The sequence below is a fragment of the Antechinus flavipes genome, chromosome 1 (genome assembly GCF_016432865.1).
Source record: "Antechinus flavipes isolate AdamAnt ecotype Samford, QLD, Australia chromosome 1, AdamAnt_v2, whole genome shotgun sequence".
NCBI classification, from domain to species: Eukaryota; Metazoa; Chordata; class Mammalia; order Dasyuromorphia; family Dasyuridae; genus Antechinus; species Antechinus flavipes.
The window spans coordinates 112,022,146-112,039,653 of record NC_067398.1 but is presented as its reverse complement, the minus strand read 5'-3'; the positions used below and the strand labels follow the sequence as shown (position 1 = coordinate 112,039,653).

Below are 17,508 nucleotides of genomic sequence, written 5' to 3'. Positions count from 1 at the left end.
AAGTTTAACTCTTCCCAGGTTGAAGGACTTTTGGTCCCTTTTCAAAATGGAATTTTCTGGAATGTACTAGTTGAAATACAAATGTCTCCTAGCTTTTGCAGCCCTTTAGTTAAATTTAAAATACTTATTTACACTACAGAGTTTTTCAGTAGTCCTCTCTGTGCTTTCTAACATAACATTTTTTTAATACCTTTTTATTTACAAGTTATATACATGGGTAATTTTACAGCATTGACAATCGCCAAACCTTTTGTTCCAATTTTTCCCCTCGTTCCCCCTATTCCCCTCCTCCAGATGGCACGTTGATTAATACATGTTAAACATGTCAAATAAAACATATGTATATATGTCCATACAGTTATTTTGCTGTACAAAAGAATTGGACTTTGAAATAGTGTACAATTAGCCTATGAAAGAAATAAAAAATTCAGGTGGACAAAAATAGAGGGATTGGGAATTCTATGTAGTGGTTCATAGTCATCTCCCAGAGTTCTTTCGCTGGGTATAGTTGGTTCAATTCATTACTGCTCTATTAGAACTAATTTGGTTCATCTAATTGCTGAAGATGACCACTTCTATCAGAATTGATCATCATATAGTATTGTTGTTGAAGTATATAATGATCTCCTGGTCCTGCTCATTTCACTCAGCATCAGTTCATGTAAGTTTCTCCAGGTCTTTCTGAAATCATCCTGTTGGTCATTTCTTACAGAACAAAAATATTCCATAATATTCATATACCATAATTTATTCAGCCATTCTCCAATTGATAGGCATCCACTCAGTTTCCAGTTTCTGGCCACTACAAAGAGGGCTGCCACAAACATTCTTGCACATACAGGTCTTTTACTCTTCTTTAAAATCTCTGTGGGATATAAGCCCAGTAGTACCACTGCTGGATTAAAGGGTATGCAGAGTTTGATAACTTTTTGAGCATAGTGCCAAATTGCTCTCCAGAATGGCTGGATATATTCACAATTCCACCAACAATGTATCAGTGTCCCTCTTTTCCCACATCCCTCCTACATTGCACATTATCTTTCCCTGTCATTCTAGCCAATCTGACAGGTGTGTAGTGGTATCTCAGAGTTGCCTTAATTTGCATTTCTCTGATTAATAATGACTTGGAGAATCTTGGAGCATCTTTTCATATGGTTAGAAATAGTTTCAATTTCTTCATCTGAGAATTGTCTGTTCATATCCTTTGACCATTTATCAATTGGAGAATGGCTTGATTTCTTATAAATTAGAGTCAATTCTCTATATATTTTGGAAATGAGGCCTTTATCAGAACCTTTGACTGTAAAAATGTTTTCCCAGTTTATTGCTTCCCTTCTAATCTTGTCTGCATTAGTTTTGTTTGTACAAAAACTTTTCAATTTCATATAATCAAAATTTTCTATTTTGTGATCAATAATGATCTCTAATTCTTCTTTGGTCATAAATTCCTTCCTCTTCCACAGGTCTGACAGGTAAACTACCCTATGTTCCTCTAATTTATTTATAATCTCATTCTTTATGCCTAGGTTATGAACCCATTTTGACCTTATCTTGGTGTACAGTGTTAAGTGTGGGTCAATACCTAGTTTCTGCCAAACTAGTTTTCAATTTTCCCAGCAATTTTTGTCAAAGAGTGAGTTCTTATCCTAAAATCTGGGGTCTTTGGGTTTGTCAAACACTAGATTACTAAAGTTATTGGCTGTTTTGTCCTTTGAACTTAACCTATTCCACTGATCAACTAGTCTATTTTGTAGCCAATACCAAATGGTTTTGGAAACTGCTGCTTTATAATATAATTTTAGATCTGGTACAGCTAGGCTACCTTCATTTGATTTTTTTTCATTAATTCCTTTGGAATATTGACCTTTTGTTTTTCCATATGAACTTTGTTGTTATTTTTTTCTAGATCATCAAAATAGTTTTTTGGGAGTCTGATTGGTATAGTGCTAAATAAATAGATTAGTTTAGGTAGTACTGTCATCTTTATTATATTTGCTTGCCCAATCCAAGAGCATTTAATATTTTTCCAGTTGGTTAGATCAGACTTAATTTGTGTGGAAAGTGTTTTGTAGTTTTGCTCATAAAGTTCCTGATTTTCCCTTGGCATATAGATTCCTAAATATTTTATACTATTGGTAGTTACTTTAAATAGAATTTCTCTTTGTAACTCCAACTGTTGGATTTTGTTAGTGATATATAAGAATGCTGATGATTTATGTGGATTTATTTTGTATCCTGAAACTTTGCTAAAGGTGTGGATTATTTCTAATAGTTTTTTCATAAAATTTCTGGGGTTCTCTAAGTATACCACCATATCAACAGCAAAGAGTGATAATTTGGTTTCCTTGTTACCTACTCTAATTCCTTTAATCTCGTTCTCAACTCTTATTGTCAAAGCTAGCATTTCTAACATAATACTGAATAATAATGGTAATAGTGGGGCAACCTTGTTTCACTTCTGATATTATTGGGAATGGTTCCAGTTTATCCCCATTACATATGATGTTTATTGGTGGTTTTAAATAGATGCTACTGATTATTTTAAGGAAAAGTCCCTTTATTCCTATACTCTCAAGTGTTTTTAATAGGAATGGATGTTGGATTTATCAAATGCTTTTTCTGCATCTATTGAGATGATCATATGATTTTTATTAGTTTGGTTATTAATATGGCCAATTATACAGATAGTTTTTCTAATATTGAACCAGCCCTGCATTCCTGGTATAAATCCTACCTGATCACAGTGTATTATCCTGGGGATGATTTTCTGTAATCTTTTTGCTAATATTTTATTTAAGATTTTAGCATCAATATTCATTGGGGAGATTGGTCTATAATTTTCTTTCTCTGTTTTCAACCTACCTGGTTTAGGTATCAGTACCATGTCTATGTCATAAAAGGAATTTGGTAGGACTCCTTCATTCCCTATTTTTTCAAATAGTTTATATAACATTGGAGTTAATTGTTCTTTAAATGTTTGGTAGAATTCACATGTAAATTCATATGCTCCTGGGGATTTTTTTTAGGGAGTTGATTAATAGCTTGTTTTATTTCTTTTTCTGAAATGGGACTATTTAAGCAATTTACTTCCTCCTCTGTTAATCTGGGAAGCCTATATTTTTGGAGGTAGTCATCCATTTCATTTAGGTTATCAAATTTATTGGCATTAAGTTGGGCAAAGTAACTCCTTATTATTGCTCTAATTTCCTCTTCATTGAGGGAAAGTTCTCCCTTTTCATTTTTAAGACTAATAATTTGGTTTTCTTCTCTCCTTTTTCTAATCAGATTTACCAAAGATTTGTCTATTTTATTGTTTTTTTCATAAAACCAACTCTTAGTTTTATTTATTAGTTCAATAGTTTTTTTTAACTTTCAATATCATTAATTTCTCCTTTTAATTTTAGAATTTCAAGTTTAATATTTGATTGGGGATTTTTAATTTGGTCTTTTTCTAGCTTTTTAAGTTTCAAGCCCAATTCATTGATATTCTCTTTCTATAATTTATTCAAGTAAGACTCTAAGGATCTAAAATTTCCCTGTATTACTGCTTTGACCGTATGCCACAAATTTTGGTATGATGTCTCATCATTGTTATTATCTTGAGTATCTATAATTTGCTGTTTTACTCAATCATTCTTTAAGATAAGATTATTTAGTTTCCAATTACTTTTTGGTCTATTTATCCCTAACTTTTTGTTGAATGTAGTTTTTATTGCATCATAATCTGAAAAGAAAGCATTTACTATTTCTACCTTCTTGCATTTAATTTTGAGGTTTTTATGTCCTAATATATGGCCAATTTTTATATAGGTTTCATGAACTGCTGAGAAGAAAGTATACTCCTGTCATTCAGTTTTCTCCAAAGATCCAAAGATCATCCAAAGACCTAATTTTTCTAATATTCTATTTACCTCTTTAATTTCTTTCTTATTTGTTTTGTGGTTTGATTTATCTAATTCTGAGAGTGCAAGATTGAGATCTCTTATTATTATAGTTTTGCTATCTATTTATTCTTGCAGCTCTCTTAACTTCTTCTTTAGGAAGTTAGACGCTAAACCACTTGGTGCATATATGTTTAGTATTGATAATGCTTCATTGTCTATGATACCCTTTAGCATTTTTCCTTTCTTATCTCTTTTAATTAGATCAATTTTTGCTTCTGCTTGATCTGAGATAAGGATGACACCCCTGCTTTTTGGATTTCACTTTACGTATAATAGAGTCTGCTCCAGCCTTTTGCTTTAACTCTGTATGTATTTCCCTGTTTTAAATGTGTTTCCTGTAAACAACATATTGTAGGATTCTGACTTTTGATCCAGTCTGCTAACTGCTTCTGCTTTATGGGAGAGTTCATCCCATTCCCATTTACAATTAAAATGACTAATTCTGTATTTCCTGCCATCTTATTATCCCCAGATTATGCTTTTCTTTTTCTTGTCCCTCTCCTCCCCCCAATTCTCTTTCCCAGCTTTAAACTTATGGGCCTCACTTGTGTCACACCACTCACCCTCTTTAGGATGCCTCCCTTCCCCCTTTGAATCTCTTCCCCCTTTCTTGTCCCCTTCCCTTATTACTCTTTCCCTTTTCCCTTTTCCTCTCCCCCTTTTAAATGAGGTTAGAGAAGTTTCTCTGTAAATCAACTATGTCAATTATTTCCTCTTTGAGCCAGCTCTGATGAGAGTAAGATTCACACAATATTCCTCACCCTCTCTAATTTCTCTCAGATTTAATAGGTTTCCTTTGTCTCTTCATGGAATATAGTTTCCCTCTTTTTATCTCCCCTTTCCCCTTTTTCTGACACTATCCCCTTTCCATTTCTACTTACCTTTTAAAATATTATATCAATAAAATCAAATTATACATATAGTCTTTATGTATATCCACAACAGAAATACAGTTCTCAAGAGTTCCTTTTACCTTTTTCTGCATCTTCTCTTGAGTCTTATGGTTGGAGATTAAATTTTTTGTTTAGATCTGTTTTTTTCCTTAGAAACAATTGGAATTTCTCTGTTTCATTAAACATTTTCTATGGAAAAAAATGCTCAGTTTAGCTAGGTAGCTTATTCTTGGCTGCAATCCAAGTTCTTTTTCCTTTTGGAACATCAGATTCCAGGCCCTTTGATCCTTTAATGTGGAGGCAGCCAGATCTTGGGTGATCCTTATTGTGGCATGTTGTTATTTGAATTGTTTTTTTCTGGCTGTTTGTAATATTTTTTCCTTAGACTGATAGTTCTGAAATTTGGCCACAATATTCCTTGGCATTTTTATTTTAGGGTCTTTTTCAGATGGTGTTCAATGAATTCTTTCAATGCCTATTTTACCTTCTGATTCTATTACATCTGGGCAGTTCTCTTTGATCATTTCCTGTAAAATAGTATGTAGGCTCTTTGTTTCATCATAATTTTCAGGAAGTCCAATAATCCTCAGATTATCTTTCCTAGATCTATTTTCCAGGTCTGTCATTTTTCCAAGTAGATATTTCATACTTTTTCCTAATTTTTAATTTTTTGGTTTTGCTTGACTGATTCTTGATGTCTCAATGATTCATTGATTTCTATTTGTTCAGTTCTGATTTTTAACGAGTTATTTTCTTCATTAGCTTTTTTAACTTCACTTTGTATATGTCCAATTGAGTTTTTAAATGAATTGTTTTGCTCTATGAAATTTTTTTTTCCATTTCACTGTTTTTGTTTTTTTTTTTTTTTTTTTTTTTAGTGAGTTATTTTCTTTTTCCAATTCACAAATCCTACTTTCTTGAGAATTCTTTATCTTTTCCAATTCACAAATTCTACTTTCCTGGGATTTTTTTTTACCTTTTCCAATTCACAAATTCTGTTTCCTTGTACTTCTTGGGAATTCTTTACCTTTTCCAATTCACATTTTAAGCAGTTGTTACTTTCTTGCATAGATTCTCTTTCCTTTCCTCATTTTTCTTCTAGCTCTCCTTTAAGATTTTTAATGGTCTCTTCTTGGAGAGCATTATGTGATGGGGGCCAGGTAACATTTCCCTTTGGGGTTTTGTCTGGAGACTGTTTGCTATTAGTCTCTTTGGGGTTGCAAACCTGCTCTCTTTCTGTACAGAAGCTATCAATAGTCCTTTTGATTTTTTTACTCATTTTTTTAAGGTCTGTGGGGGTCTTCTTTCAGGGCAAGGAGGTTACCAGCTTCCTCTGCAAAGCAGGACTCAGTATAAACAGGCTGCAAAGAGCAGCGAGGAATGGGAGTGCTCTGGGGAAGTTTCCCTCCCCCACCAGAAGTGATTCAGGCCTGGTTAGCACGGCTGAGCTGTGGAAGTGCTCAGTGAAGAACCCCACTGTGCAGATTAGTGACTGCACTTAGGCTATAGGCTGAGCAGTGAAAGTGTCAGTATCCCAGGCCAAAGTCCACCGGGGAGCAGCTGACCAGCAAATAGTTCTGCACAAACTAGAAGTGTGTCTGTCCCGGAAGCACAGTCTGCTGGGGAAGTTCTGTTGCCCCAGACTGAGTCCTCCACTGTGCAGATTAGAGACTGACCCAGGTTGCGCCCACTTACCGTGCAGATTTGTGACTTCCCCAAGAAAGTCTGTACTACAGAATGTGGCTGCAGAGCTGTGTTATGATCTGTGCTGAGTCCCTCACTTCCGGTTTTGGGTGGGTGTAGCCAGATCCTATTAATTTCTGGTGTTTTTTAGAGTATCCTTTGTTTTAGGCTTTAATTTTTCTGCCAGTTTACTGCTTTGTAATCAAGGCAGAGCAGTTAGACTATGGTAGAGTCATCTCTAGCCTCAGAGGTCACCCCCGGCCTTGGTCTGCTCCTGACGCTAGTCTCTCCCTGCCTGCGCTGGTCTGTTCCTGGCTCTTCAGGACAAACTTTTCCTGGTGATCTTCCAGATTATCTTTGGCTGGTAAGTTGTTGTGCTTCTAAACTTCGTGAGTTTTACCAGTCAGGTGCTATTTTTGAGGCTGAATTTAATAATTGGTCATGAGGGCAGAAGAAGAGCTTAGAAAGTTGTTTGTGCCTTCTCCGCCATCTTGGCTCCGCCCCTCTAACATAACATTAAATTACAGAATCACCTAATATGGAGTTAGTAGGGGTCTTAGCAGTCACATTATCTATCCTCCTAACAGAGGGCTAATTATTGCATCCAAATCCTTTTTCAATATGTTTGCTTCATGGGGAATTGTGTCAAACAGGACACAATTTCTCCAAATATTCCTTGTTAAGACAGATTCAGACTCTTCCCTATTCTAGTCATCTTCTCTATGAACATGATCTTCTTAGAATCCATCTTAAAATGTGGCCTTCAGCATTGAGCATTCCATTCCAGATATAATTTTATTGTTAAAAAAAAATTGATGACTCTGAGCATCATTGATCCTGGACTGACAGTAGAGTGCTAATTTGTATTGATAGTCAGCAGCAATGCCTTTAGATAAGATCTACCCAATAGTGATATTTCAAATTTTAGTTATCTTGATCCCTTGAAACTCCACCTTTATGTGGATGCTAAAAATTAGCAGCTCTGATTCTAAAAATGAATATGCTCTTCAAAAGCTGAAATCATTATCTTTTGTTTTTAAAAGTACTCTACAGAATTCATTTAAAAATGTAACCCCATCTCATAGTGTGTCAGCCATGGTCTTAATTATGGGAACACTGTCCCTTCAGGGAACCAAGCCAATAGCAATAGAGTCCCAAAGAAGAACAAAACATAGAAAAATGTCTTTGTTTCAGTTGATTATATGAGATAATAGTCCTAAATGAAAAGAATTCTATTCATTTGTATCAAGGCCAAGATAAAGCAGAAAAACAAACCTCTTGGCCCTGGACAGAAGGGAAAGATAAAAAAAAATAACCATCAGCACACAGTCTAGTGTTTAGCTCTCCAAACTGACCAGGAGTTCCATTTCTGGAGTCTCTTGTTCAATATGTTATTGATCTAGCTTTGATCCAATAGTATATGCTGGTTGTTCAATGTTTAACACACCATAGGCAATCAATAAATATTTAACAACTACCATCACTACAATCAAAGGAACTCTCAAAGGACTCTATTATTAACCAGCATGGCCTTTCTTTGACTGCAATGCTGTCCCCTGCAAGAAACAAAGCAAACAGATGTAGTATGCTGCCATGGAAAGAGATAATATTGTTGAAGTGGATATAATTCTTATTAATTAGAATTGAAAACATTTTGGGGGGATTTTAAGGTCCCTAACAACTATCTCAACTCATAAATATTAATATAAAATATGTGATTGCTAAGGATTGAAGGGTCAGTCTGTAAATAACCATGAAAAATAAAACTAGGGTCATTATTAATTTAAAGCTTATTATCACTGGTCTCTTGCCAAACTGATGTTATTTCAATAGGGTTTTTCACCTACACCAAATGTTATCTCCTCCCATTAAAGAAGGTCTATAATTATATAATGTAGGATTAAATGCTGAAAGAATCTTAGAACTCATCTGATAGAAGACAGCTTATTTTAAAATTCAGAAAACCAAAGTTTAAATACTTTTAGTGACTTGCCCAAGGAGGAAGTCTCTAACTCCACTACTTCACTGTTTCTGCAATGTTTTCCACCCAGCTACCAAGCTAACATTCACAAAACACATTTCTGACAATGTTACTCTTGTACCATGTCACATGTCAAAAAACATTAAGAAAATTATCCGAGACAGAACTATATATACTTTAATGCTCTTGAAACTTGCCTCATTTAAATATATTTTAAAACCTATGAGCTGGGGCATCTAGGTGACAATGGTTAGAGCACCAACCCTGAAATCAGGAGGACCTGAGCGCAAATCTGGTCTTCCTAACTGTGTGACCTTGGGCAAGTCATTTAACTCCAATTACCTCAGGGGGAAAAAAACAACTATGAGCTATAAACAAGATAAGAACTGGAAAAATGAACTCTTTCTGAAGGGCATACTTAAACATTAAATGATGTATGATTTCATGATGATAAATAAAATGTGTGAAAATCTTATGAAATCAGTGACAAGTAAAACAAAGACAAAAGAAGACAAATTACATATTGAACTTTTAATAGATAAAAAGTGATAAGGTTTATTGAACAAATATAACTATTTTTACTTTGCCTCAAAAAATTCGCACATTACTGAATAGTGAAAATAATTATTGCAATAGTGGAAAACTCTCTTTAATATGACTGTATTAATGCAATTTTACCATTGCTAAATACACATTGAACAATGCTTTATTCTTGTATTTTGAGCTATTGTTCTTCCTTGAAAAACCTTAAAATAACTAGCAAGAAGAAAGTAGCGATATTAATATGCTTGCTCTGTTAGATAGTCTAAATTATAGATATCGTATTCATAAGAACAGTTTGTTTATTCTGATTTTTATTTTACATATGATCCTTTTTATTGTTTTCTCATTGCATAACTACATTTCAGCCTTATTAATATTACTTCGCAAACTTGTTTTTTACTAGTAGTCTTTTGGAGGGGAAAAAAAAGAGAGAAGGTTGTGGTAAGATCACTTGAAATTGGAACAATTTGAATTTACATTTAATGTGAATTATAAGTCAAGAGATGGAAATAATTCTTGGTTTAAATTTTCTAAAGTCAATTTAAAAATTATTTCAAAGTGTTAGAATCCTTACAAAGTGTTAACTCACTGGAATTGATAGAAACAATGCTTATGTAATTGGTTCACACCTTTGGAGTTCACACTTTTGGAGAATTCACATATTAGAGCTCACATCTTTTAAGACAGTTTACTCATTAGAGGTCACATTTTAGAGTTCACACCTTTAGAGAGCTTATATAAGCTAGAAGCCTCCAGGACGAGGAAGAGACTTTGAGGGATGGAGAAAGCAGGATTCAGTTGAGAAGATTCAGAACCAAGATTCAGAGAGAGCTGGAGGTTGAAGCTGGCAGAGGCAAAAGACAAGCTGCAAGAGATCTTGGAACCAAGGAGGCAGTAGGCCTCTAAGAAAACTAACTGGATTAATTTGGAAGAGACAATAAAGGACTATACTTTAACTCCTGGCTGCATTGAGGTGATTATTACTCTGAACTGAAAATAAGGCTGCCTCAGAAGTCCCCTAAGAAACCTGCTCCACAGAGAACCATCATATTTTTGAGAAAAGAAAAACACTACATCAAAGCAATAAGGGAAACCTAGTTTACAAGTATGTTAAATATATCATTTCATAGGATGAGAACATTTCAGAGGAAGGGAATTCAGAAGTCGTCTCTTGTCAAAGTGTATCTGAATGAGAATCTTTGTAGAACAATTGACTTTTGCTTAAAGATCTCCATTGAGAGAGAGGGAAAACATAATTTTTTTAAAACTTTTGGAAAATTCTAAATATTGGGAAGTTTTTCCTTTTACTAAGAACAAATTTGTCTCTTTGTACCTTTTCCCCACTGTTTCACATTCTATCTCTAGGGATTAAACAGAATAAATCTACCTCTTCCATATCATATCTCTTTAAATTCTTGAAGATATTTCCATGTCCCTTACCTGCTTTTCTCTGGGTTAGACAGATCCAGTTTCTTTAAATAATATTGACAATAATGTCAATAAATAATAAAGGTATGGTATTCACCCTCCTCTGAATGCTCTCTAGCTTATTAATGTTGTTCCTAAAAATCTCAAAGCTAAACATGACAATGTATATGTAAATCTTAGTAAGAGATATGAGGAAGAAGGAAACAAGCATGTATTAAGTACCCTACTATGATCAAGTCTGGAGTAAAGTGCTTTACAAGTATTATCTCATATGATTCCCACAACTTTGGGAAGTAGATGCTATTACTATCCCAAGATTATAGTTGAGGAAACTGAAGACAAAGATTAAGTGATTTGTCTTGTAAGATTACACAACTAGTAAGTTTCTGAGGCTGGATATGAAATCAGGTCTTTTTGATTGTGGGTCGAAATCTCTATCTATTGTATATCATCTAACTGGCAAAGCAACTAAGGGTCATAAGGTTCAATAGTATCTTAGAAAGTGATCTTAGACTCAGAGACCATCTAGTTCAACCCCACCCCATCCCCATTACAGATGAAAAAATTGAGGCTCACCTAGTGCTATCATTTCCCTAATCCTGGTTGTTATTGTTTTTTTTTTTTTTTAATGTATTTTTTTTTTCCAAATCATAGGGAAAAAAGTGCTAAGCAGGATAGAACCAAGTACAGATTCCTGCAGACCTTTCTTCCAAGTTACATTGAACCACTAATGGTTACTCTTTGGTTTTGGTCATTTAATTATTTCTTAATCAATCCAACAGTTTTTGAGCTTACATTTTTCCATTAGTAAAAAGTAAAAGTGACAACATGAGAAAATTGTCATATGCTAAACATGTCTGCAATCTTTGTCACTGTCCTTGCCTAATCCCTCTTTCTAATTTTCTTATTTCTCTCAAAGACATCATTATCTTAGAAACCCAGGTGTGCAACCTTGGAATCTTCTTTACCTCTTCACTCTCTTTCACTCCCCATAGACACTGTGTATCCAAGTCTTACAGGTTCTTGCTTTGACTTTGCATACCACAATCCCCTTAATGTTCCTTATCACCTTTTGCCCGAGTTATTGGAATAGCTCCCTAATTCATTTCCCAATATTTAGCCTTTTTCCTGTCTAATCATTCTTCATAGTTACCAAAGGAGTAATTTTTAAAAGCATAAATCAGATAATGTCACTTCCCTTCACAAAAGGTTCCAATAGTTCTCTATTTTCCTATAGAATAAAATACCAAAGTCTCTTTTTGGCCTTTAAAAACCTTTCCAATCTTTTACAATCTATCATTCCAGGGTGATTGCACATTACCCTGCCCTTCATGCATACTCAGTTAGAGCAAAACTGGCTGATTTGTTTTCAGTAAACTATATTTTATCTCTCACCTTTGTGTCTTTGCATAGGTTCTCCCCCTTTCTTGAAATGCTTTCCCCTCCTTACCTCCTCTTCTTGGAATACTTCATTACCTTCAAAGCTCAGCTCAAATGCCACATCTTAAAAAGGTGTTTCCTGCTTTCCCCAAGTATGACTATTTCCAACCCTCCTCATTTAATTACTTTGCTTTTGTCTTGAATATATTTCTAAAAAAAATTTTTTTTACCTGTAAACGTGTTTTTCCCACATTCAGTAGAACATAATCTCCTGATATTGAAGGCATGGACATCTTGTTTTTGTTTTTATATACCTCAAGCCTAGCACTATGCCCAACTCATAGTAGGCTCATTCAAAAAAAAAATGCTTAATGACTCAATGAAATGCTTTGCTAAAAATCCAAGTAAAACTACATCTAAGGATACTTCTCATTTGAAAGTATAATTTTGACCCTGTCAAAAAAGGAAATGAGATTAGTCTTGTGTAATATGGTTCTGATCTAAGTCATTTGATTCTTTGTGATCACTATGTTCTTTTTACAGATGCTCATTGATTATTCCTTTAAAAATATTTTTAAAATTTTGCCAGAAATTAAAATCAAGCTCACTAGCTAATAAGCTTTGCATACTTTATTCCATTCCTCTGTTTTTTGGGGAAAATTGCAACAAATTGTATATTCTTCAGCACTGTAACAACTGTCTCATTTTCTATATCTTTCAAAGATCACTGAGAGTAGCTTAGCAAATCCAAACATGAGTTCTTTCAGTGTCCTCAGATGTAGCTCATCAAGGCCTGGTCAACAGATGTCATTAAGGACAAGGCTCTTATTACTATATCTCCCTACTTATCTTGGATATTAATTACTTATTATCCATTTTGTACTTTCATTTTTAAACTTCTTAGCAGGAAAAAAAAAGAAGAAAAATAAGGAACGAATAGTTTATGACATTTTAACAGAGGTAAAAAATTGAGCTATAGCAGTAAGATAGGGAAAAAATTGAGGGAATAAGGACAAGCAAAGAGGAAACAAAATTATCATATATCATGGTATACCTAGAAAAATAAAGAATCAAACAAATATTAATTGAAGCAATTAATGAATTCTACAAAATTGCAGGATATAAAATATCAATATTTTTGCATATTACCAACAAAACCCATTAGGGATAGAAAGAGAAATTCTATGCAAAGTAATACCTAGGATTCTTTCTACCAAGATCTACACAGGAAGTTTATGAATGCTTTTATAGAAATATACACCCGGAAAAAATAATTATGCAAATGGGTTGTCCCAATATTAAAAATTAAAATAATACCCATAGACTATCTCAATATTAAAAATGAAAATACTACCCCCTAAGTTGATTTACTTATTTAGTACCATGCTGATAAAAATGCAAATCCATTCTTACTAATGAGAAAATACACCCTGGCCTTCACTTAAGAACTTTTCTTCATCAGGCAATGCAGGGAACAGAAGAGTTTATACTAAAATGAAGGTTTCGGGAAGCATCTAAAACTATCCTAAGACTTCAGGAAAATCTCAAACAAAGTGGTCTCTGAGAAGTATTTTTTAGTCCTGATCCTTCAGCATAACTTTGGTTCTGATCCCTAAAACTTCCCGAGGAGTTTGATAGAGAAATAAGTCTTCCATTTTTCTTGGCACAGGTACCTGACATAAATGTGCAAATAGTCAGAAACTGACCTACTGAAAATGACAGAAGTGAACAGTGTTTCTCTTTAGTAAGCTCTTCCTCCCTTGGGCTATACCTAGAGGTTCTCTTATATAAGAGACTTATAGAGTATCTCATTTTACACAGGAAAGAAATGAGGCCAAGGAAGATTGAATGACTTGCTTAAAACTTAAATTTAACCTATCTCCTGACACCAAAAGTTTCTAACTGCCCTTTCCATGATGTTACACTGCCATCCCCTCATCCTTAACAGCTCAATGTCCTCATGCAGTCCTATGCAGAAATATGCTCTCTAGCACGGCTGTCCATCTGGCTCTTTCATCTCTAAACCATCTTCCCTCATTTCCTGACCCTCCATTTACCTAGCTTATCTTGATTTTTTTTTATATTAGGTTCTTTAAACCTAATAAAATTAATCACTACTAATACATAAGTTATATATTATATCCTGGTGATCAGGCAGGTGACCTTACCATTAGAGTTAAATTCTTGGTCTAATTATAAGCCAAGATAGCTGACCCATTTGTAGTAGTTTTAGTCACCTGGATTTGAGAGTAAATAGTATTTCAGCATACCGCTTTCTTAAAGGTTTCTGGGCATTCAGGATTCCAAAACACTTTTAATAGCAATGTCAATGGACAATATTGAATACGCCAATAGAAAGTCCCTTCAGGTTTCTGAGTAGAGTAATGATACAATAAACATGGTGTCACCCTGGTATGAAAAATCAGAGGGGACATAGAAACAAATAAATTTCAAGTCAATTCCAGGATAATCCGAATAAATGCAAAGAATCATTTGTAGAGAGCAGCATGATCATTCTGAAATCCAATAGAAGTTACTGACAATTTCTTGTAGTTTTGAAACTATTACCCTATGACTTGACAATTCAAAGTGACGACTGTACATTAGCAATAATAGATATGGCATAAGCCCATGAGACACAAATAGACAGTTAATTTGTGATAGACATTTTACATCTACATGGGTACCTTTTGAAGGCACTAAGGTGATTAAAATATGTTACTAGGGAAAAAAGGAGAGCAAAATACAGTAGGAAAAATTTTTCAAAATTAAGACTGAAAAATTGCATAAAAAGCTAATCTAGAAAAAGTTCATATTAGCAGCATATGTGAAATATAATAGAGAAGAGTCCTTTATTTTAATGAGAAACTATAGATGAGAATGGAACTGTACTAGGAAAAACTGTGTTTCATATCCCTTTTCCTCCATTAAGATTGTCTCTAACCAGGCATCATAACTTGCAAAAAGAGGGAGCTTTATCTAAATCTATGTGGTGGATCAAATTTAGATAGTGCTCCTGTCATCTATTTGTTCTCAAATATATTATAGTATAAGGTGTCAAATTCAAATGGTAACAGGGGCCACTAAACCATATATAAGTATCCCTATACATTCACATATTGACTTAGAAAATCACATATTAACATAAATCTATATACTGTTGTATTTTTATTTATTTTGTTAAATATTTTCCAATCTCATTAAAATCTAGTTTCAAAGACTAAACTATGTTTGTGTAGGGCATGTGTTTGACACATCTAATATACTAAATTAAGTTGAAATTCCAACTCTAACACTTAATAGTTGTATGATCATGGGCAAATCGACTGACCTTTCTGAGTGATGTTTTCTTTATCTACAAATTAGACATAATGATACCAATAAATAACTAGATCATTGGGTTGTTAGAGGCTCAAATGAGATAATACATGCTATCCTTATGGAAACTGTAAAGTCAGTTATTAACACTCTTCCTCCACTTCATCTTTTGTTTCTTAAGTCAGGTGCCTACTACACTTATTTTGGTAGATAAGCACAGTCATTCCATACTATAAAAGCAAAACACAGAGACAATATTTGAATTATGGGTCTGAGTAGAATACTCAGTAACTAAAATAAAAATCAATTATAATTTTTGGAAAAGAGAACAAAAGTGAAAAGTGAGGAAATATTGATTAGGAATGATAAATTAAAGGGGATATAACATCTGACAATTTGTTAATAATAAGTACATTTAATTGTTATCCTTTGCAAAAGATGAGAATGAAAGATTATTTTTTTTTCTGGCTATCTTTTTTCTCTTGTTATTTGGAAAATTAAACAGTATTCACACTCTTCTGAATTAGTTCAATATTATGTCCCTAACCTCCACTTTTTCTTTCAGAGTTTTGACATTAACAAGACAAAATAAAACCAAAAAAAGCTAAAGACCTTTAGTATTCTCAAGAAAGTCTTAAAGAAAGGTTCTTTATTAAAATTAAATAGATATAAGACTTTAGTGGCTAAAAAAAACCCAATCAAGTAAAGCCAATGCTAACGCAATCTTTTCTCATTAAGGCAATTAAACATATGCTTCTTTGCTCTTTTCCTCCACTCCTATCAATAGGTTAAGATGGTTCTGAGACTTTCACCATCTGTAGAAAAAAAAATTATTTTCTCCAACTTTTGTTGCTGACTTGTTTCAATAGTCTATAACTTCATTTGGGGTTTTTGGAAAAGATACTAGAGTAGCATGCCATTTCCTGCTCCAGTTCATTTTACAGATAAAGAACTGAGTGTGACTTGCACAAATTCATACAGTCATTAACTATCTGAGGACAGATTTGAACTCATGTCATTGTAACCTCAAGGCCTGGCATTCTATCCATTATGCCACCTAGATGCCACTCTTCCCCTAAGTACACATCTACAATTATGAACATAGCATTAAATTATATTTACATATAATACTGCGATATTATATACAAATTAAACATTCAAAAGTTGATACTATCTACATGGATTTTCCCATTTATTTCCTCAACATGACATACCAAAATATTAAAAAGCTACATGTAAAGCTATTAATTTTTATAAATGACATTTTTTTTTTTGCCAGAACCTTTGAAAAAACTCAAATTGTCGAGATAAATAATAAAAGTTATAAAGTTAAAAAAGTGGCTTCACATTTAAAATAGTATGAATCAAATCTATATGCTTCTGAGATAGATTTGTTTATGTTAAACATCATTTGCCAACATAACAAACAAGGCCTCTTGCTAAGCACTGCACAAAACTGAGACAAAATCTTTGCTCACAAGCAATGTCCATCCATTCATATGCTAACTATCCTAAAGAGAAAATTGCCCTTCAATTTCAACAATTTCAACATTTCATGAATACAAAACATGATTGAACATGTTTACTAAAATTATCCTTTGAAAGAACAACTGCAACATATTTTTTAGTTTTTAAAAAGTTTCAGAGCTCCAAGATAGGAAATAAGCATGGGTTAAGAAAAAAATCCTTGAGGCTATAACTGCTTCAGCACCATATAAGGATAGTCTACCCAGCTCTCAACAGCACTCATTTGGCAACCCTCTATTTCAAGATACATTACAGCAATGCTGCATGGATTAGCAGCATGGCTTGAGCAATGAAAAGCAACGTTTACCTGTTGCTGTACAGGTACTTGCTGTACTACTTGGGTGGGCACTGCTGCTTGGCCAGCCACAGATGTCTGTAAAGTCACTGTCGAACCTGTGTCCGACCCAGTCTCTGATGTCTGCATGATGGTTTCTGAAAAAAACAAAATCAGAAATCAGGTTGAAAACAACCTTCCCTCATGAAACTGTCTTCTAATATTTAAAACATAACACTTATCCACATTCTAACACTCACCCAAAACACACACACACACACCCACACACACACACACACACCAAACAAAACAAAACAAACAAAAACAAAAGCAAAATATTTTATCTCTCCAGATAGAAATGTGAAAAGCCATTTGATTAGACAGAGCTAGGTATGCCATTTTCAATGAACAGATCATCACTCTGTAAAGAAATATAAAAAATAGCCACTCTACCATTTTAAAATGTAATCTCTTCTTCTGGGCCTGAAGATTGTAAAATGAAAGCAAATCAAATAAACATTATCATTAATCTAGCAT

General features: G+C 33.8%; 1 protein-coding gene across 8 annotated transcripts in view; it reads right to left on the bottom strand.

Moving 5' to 3' along the window:
- Positions 1-17,508, bottom strand: part of RFX3 (regulatory factor X3) — a 330,544-nt gene that overhangs the window by 167,842 nt on the left and 145,194 nt on the right. For all 8 annotated transcript variants that reach the window (XR_007952236.1, XM_051987925.1, XM_051987943.1 and 5 more), the window contains exon 2: positions 17,005-17,129. Coding sequence is in view for 7 of the 8 variants with exons in the window: in XM_051987969.1 (XP_051843929.1) it covers positions 17,005-17,129 (125 nt within the window). In the remaining variant the exon portion in view is untranslated. The remainder of the gene's footprint in view (positions 1-17,004; positions 17,130-17,508) is intronic.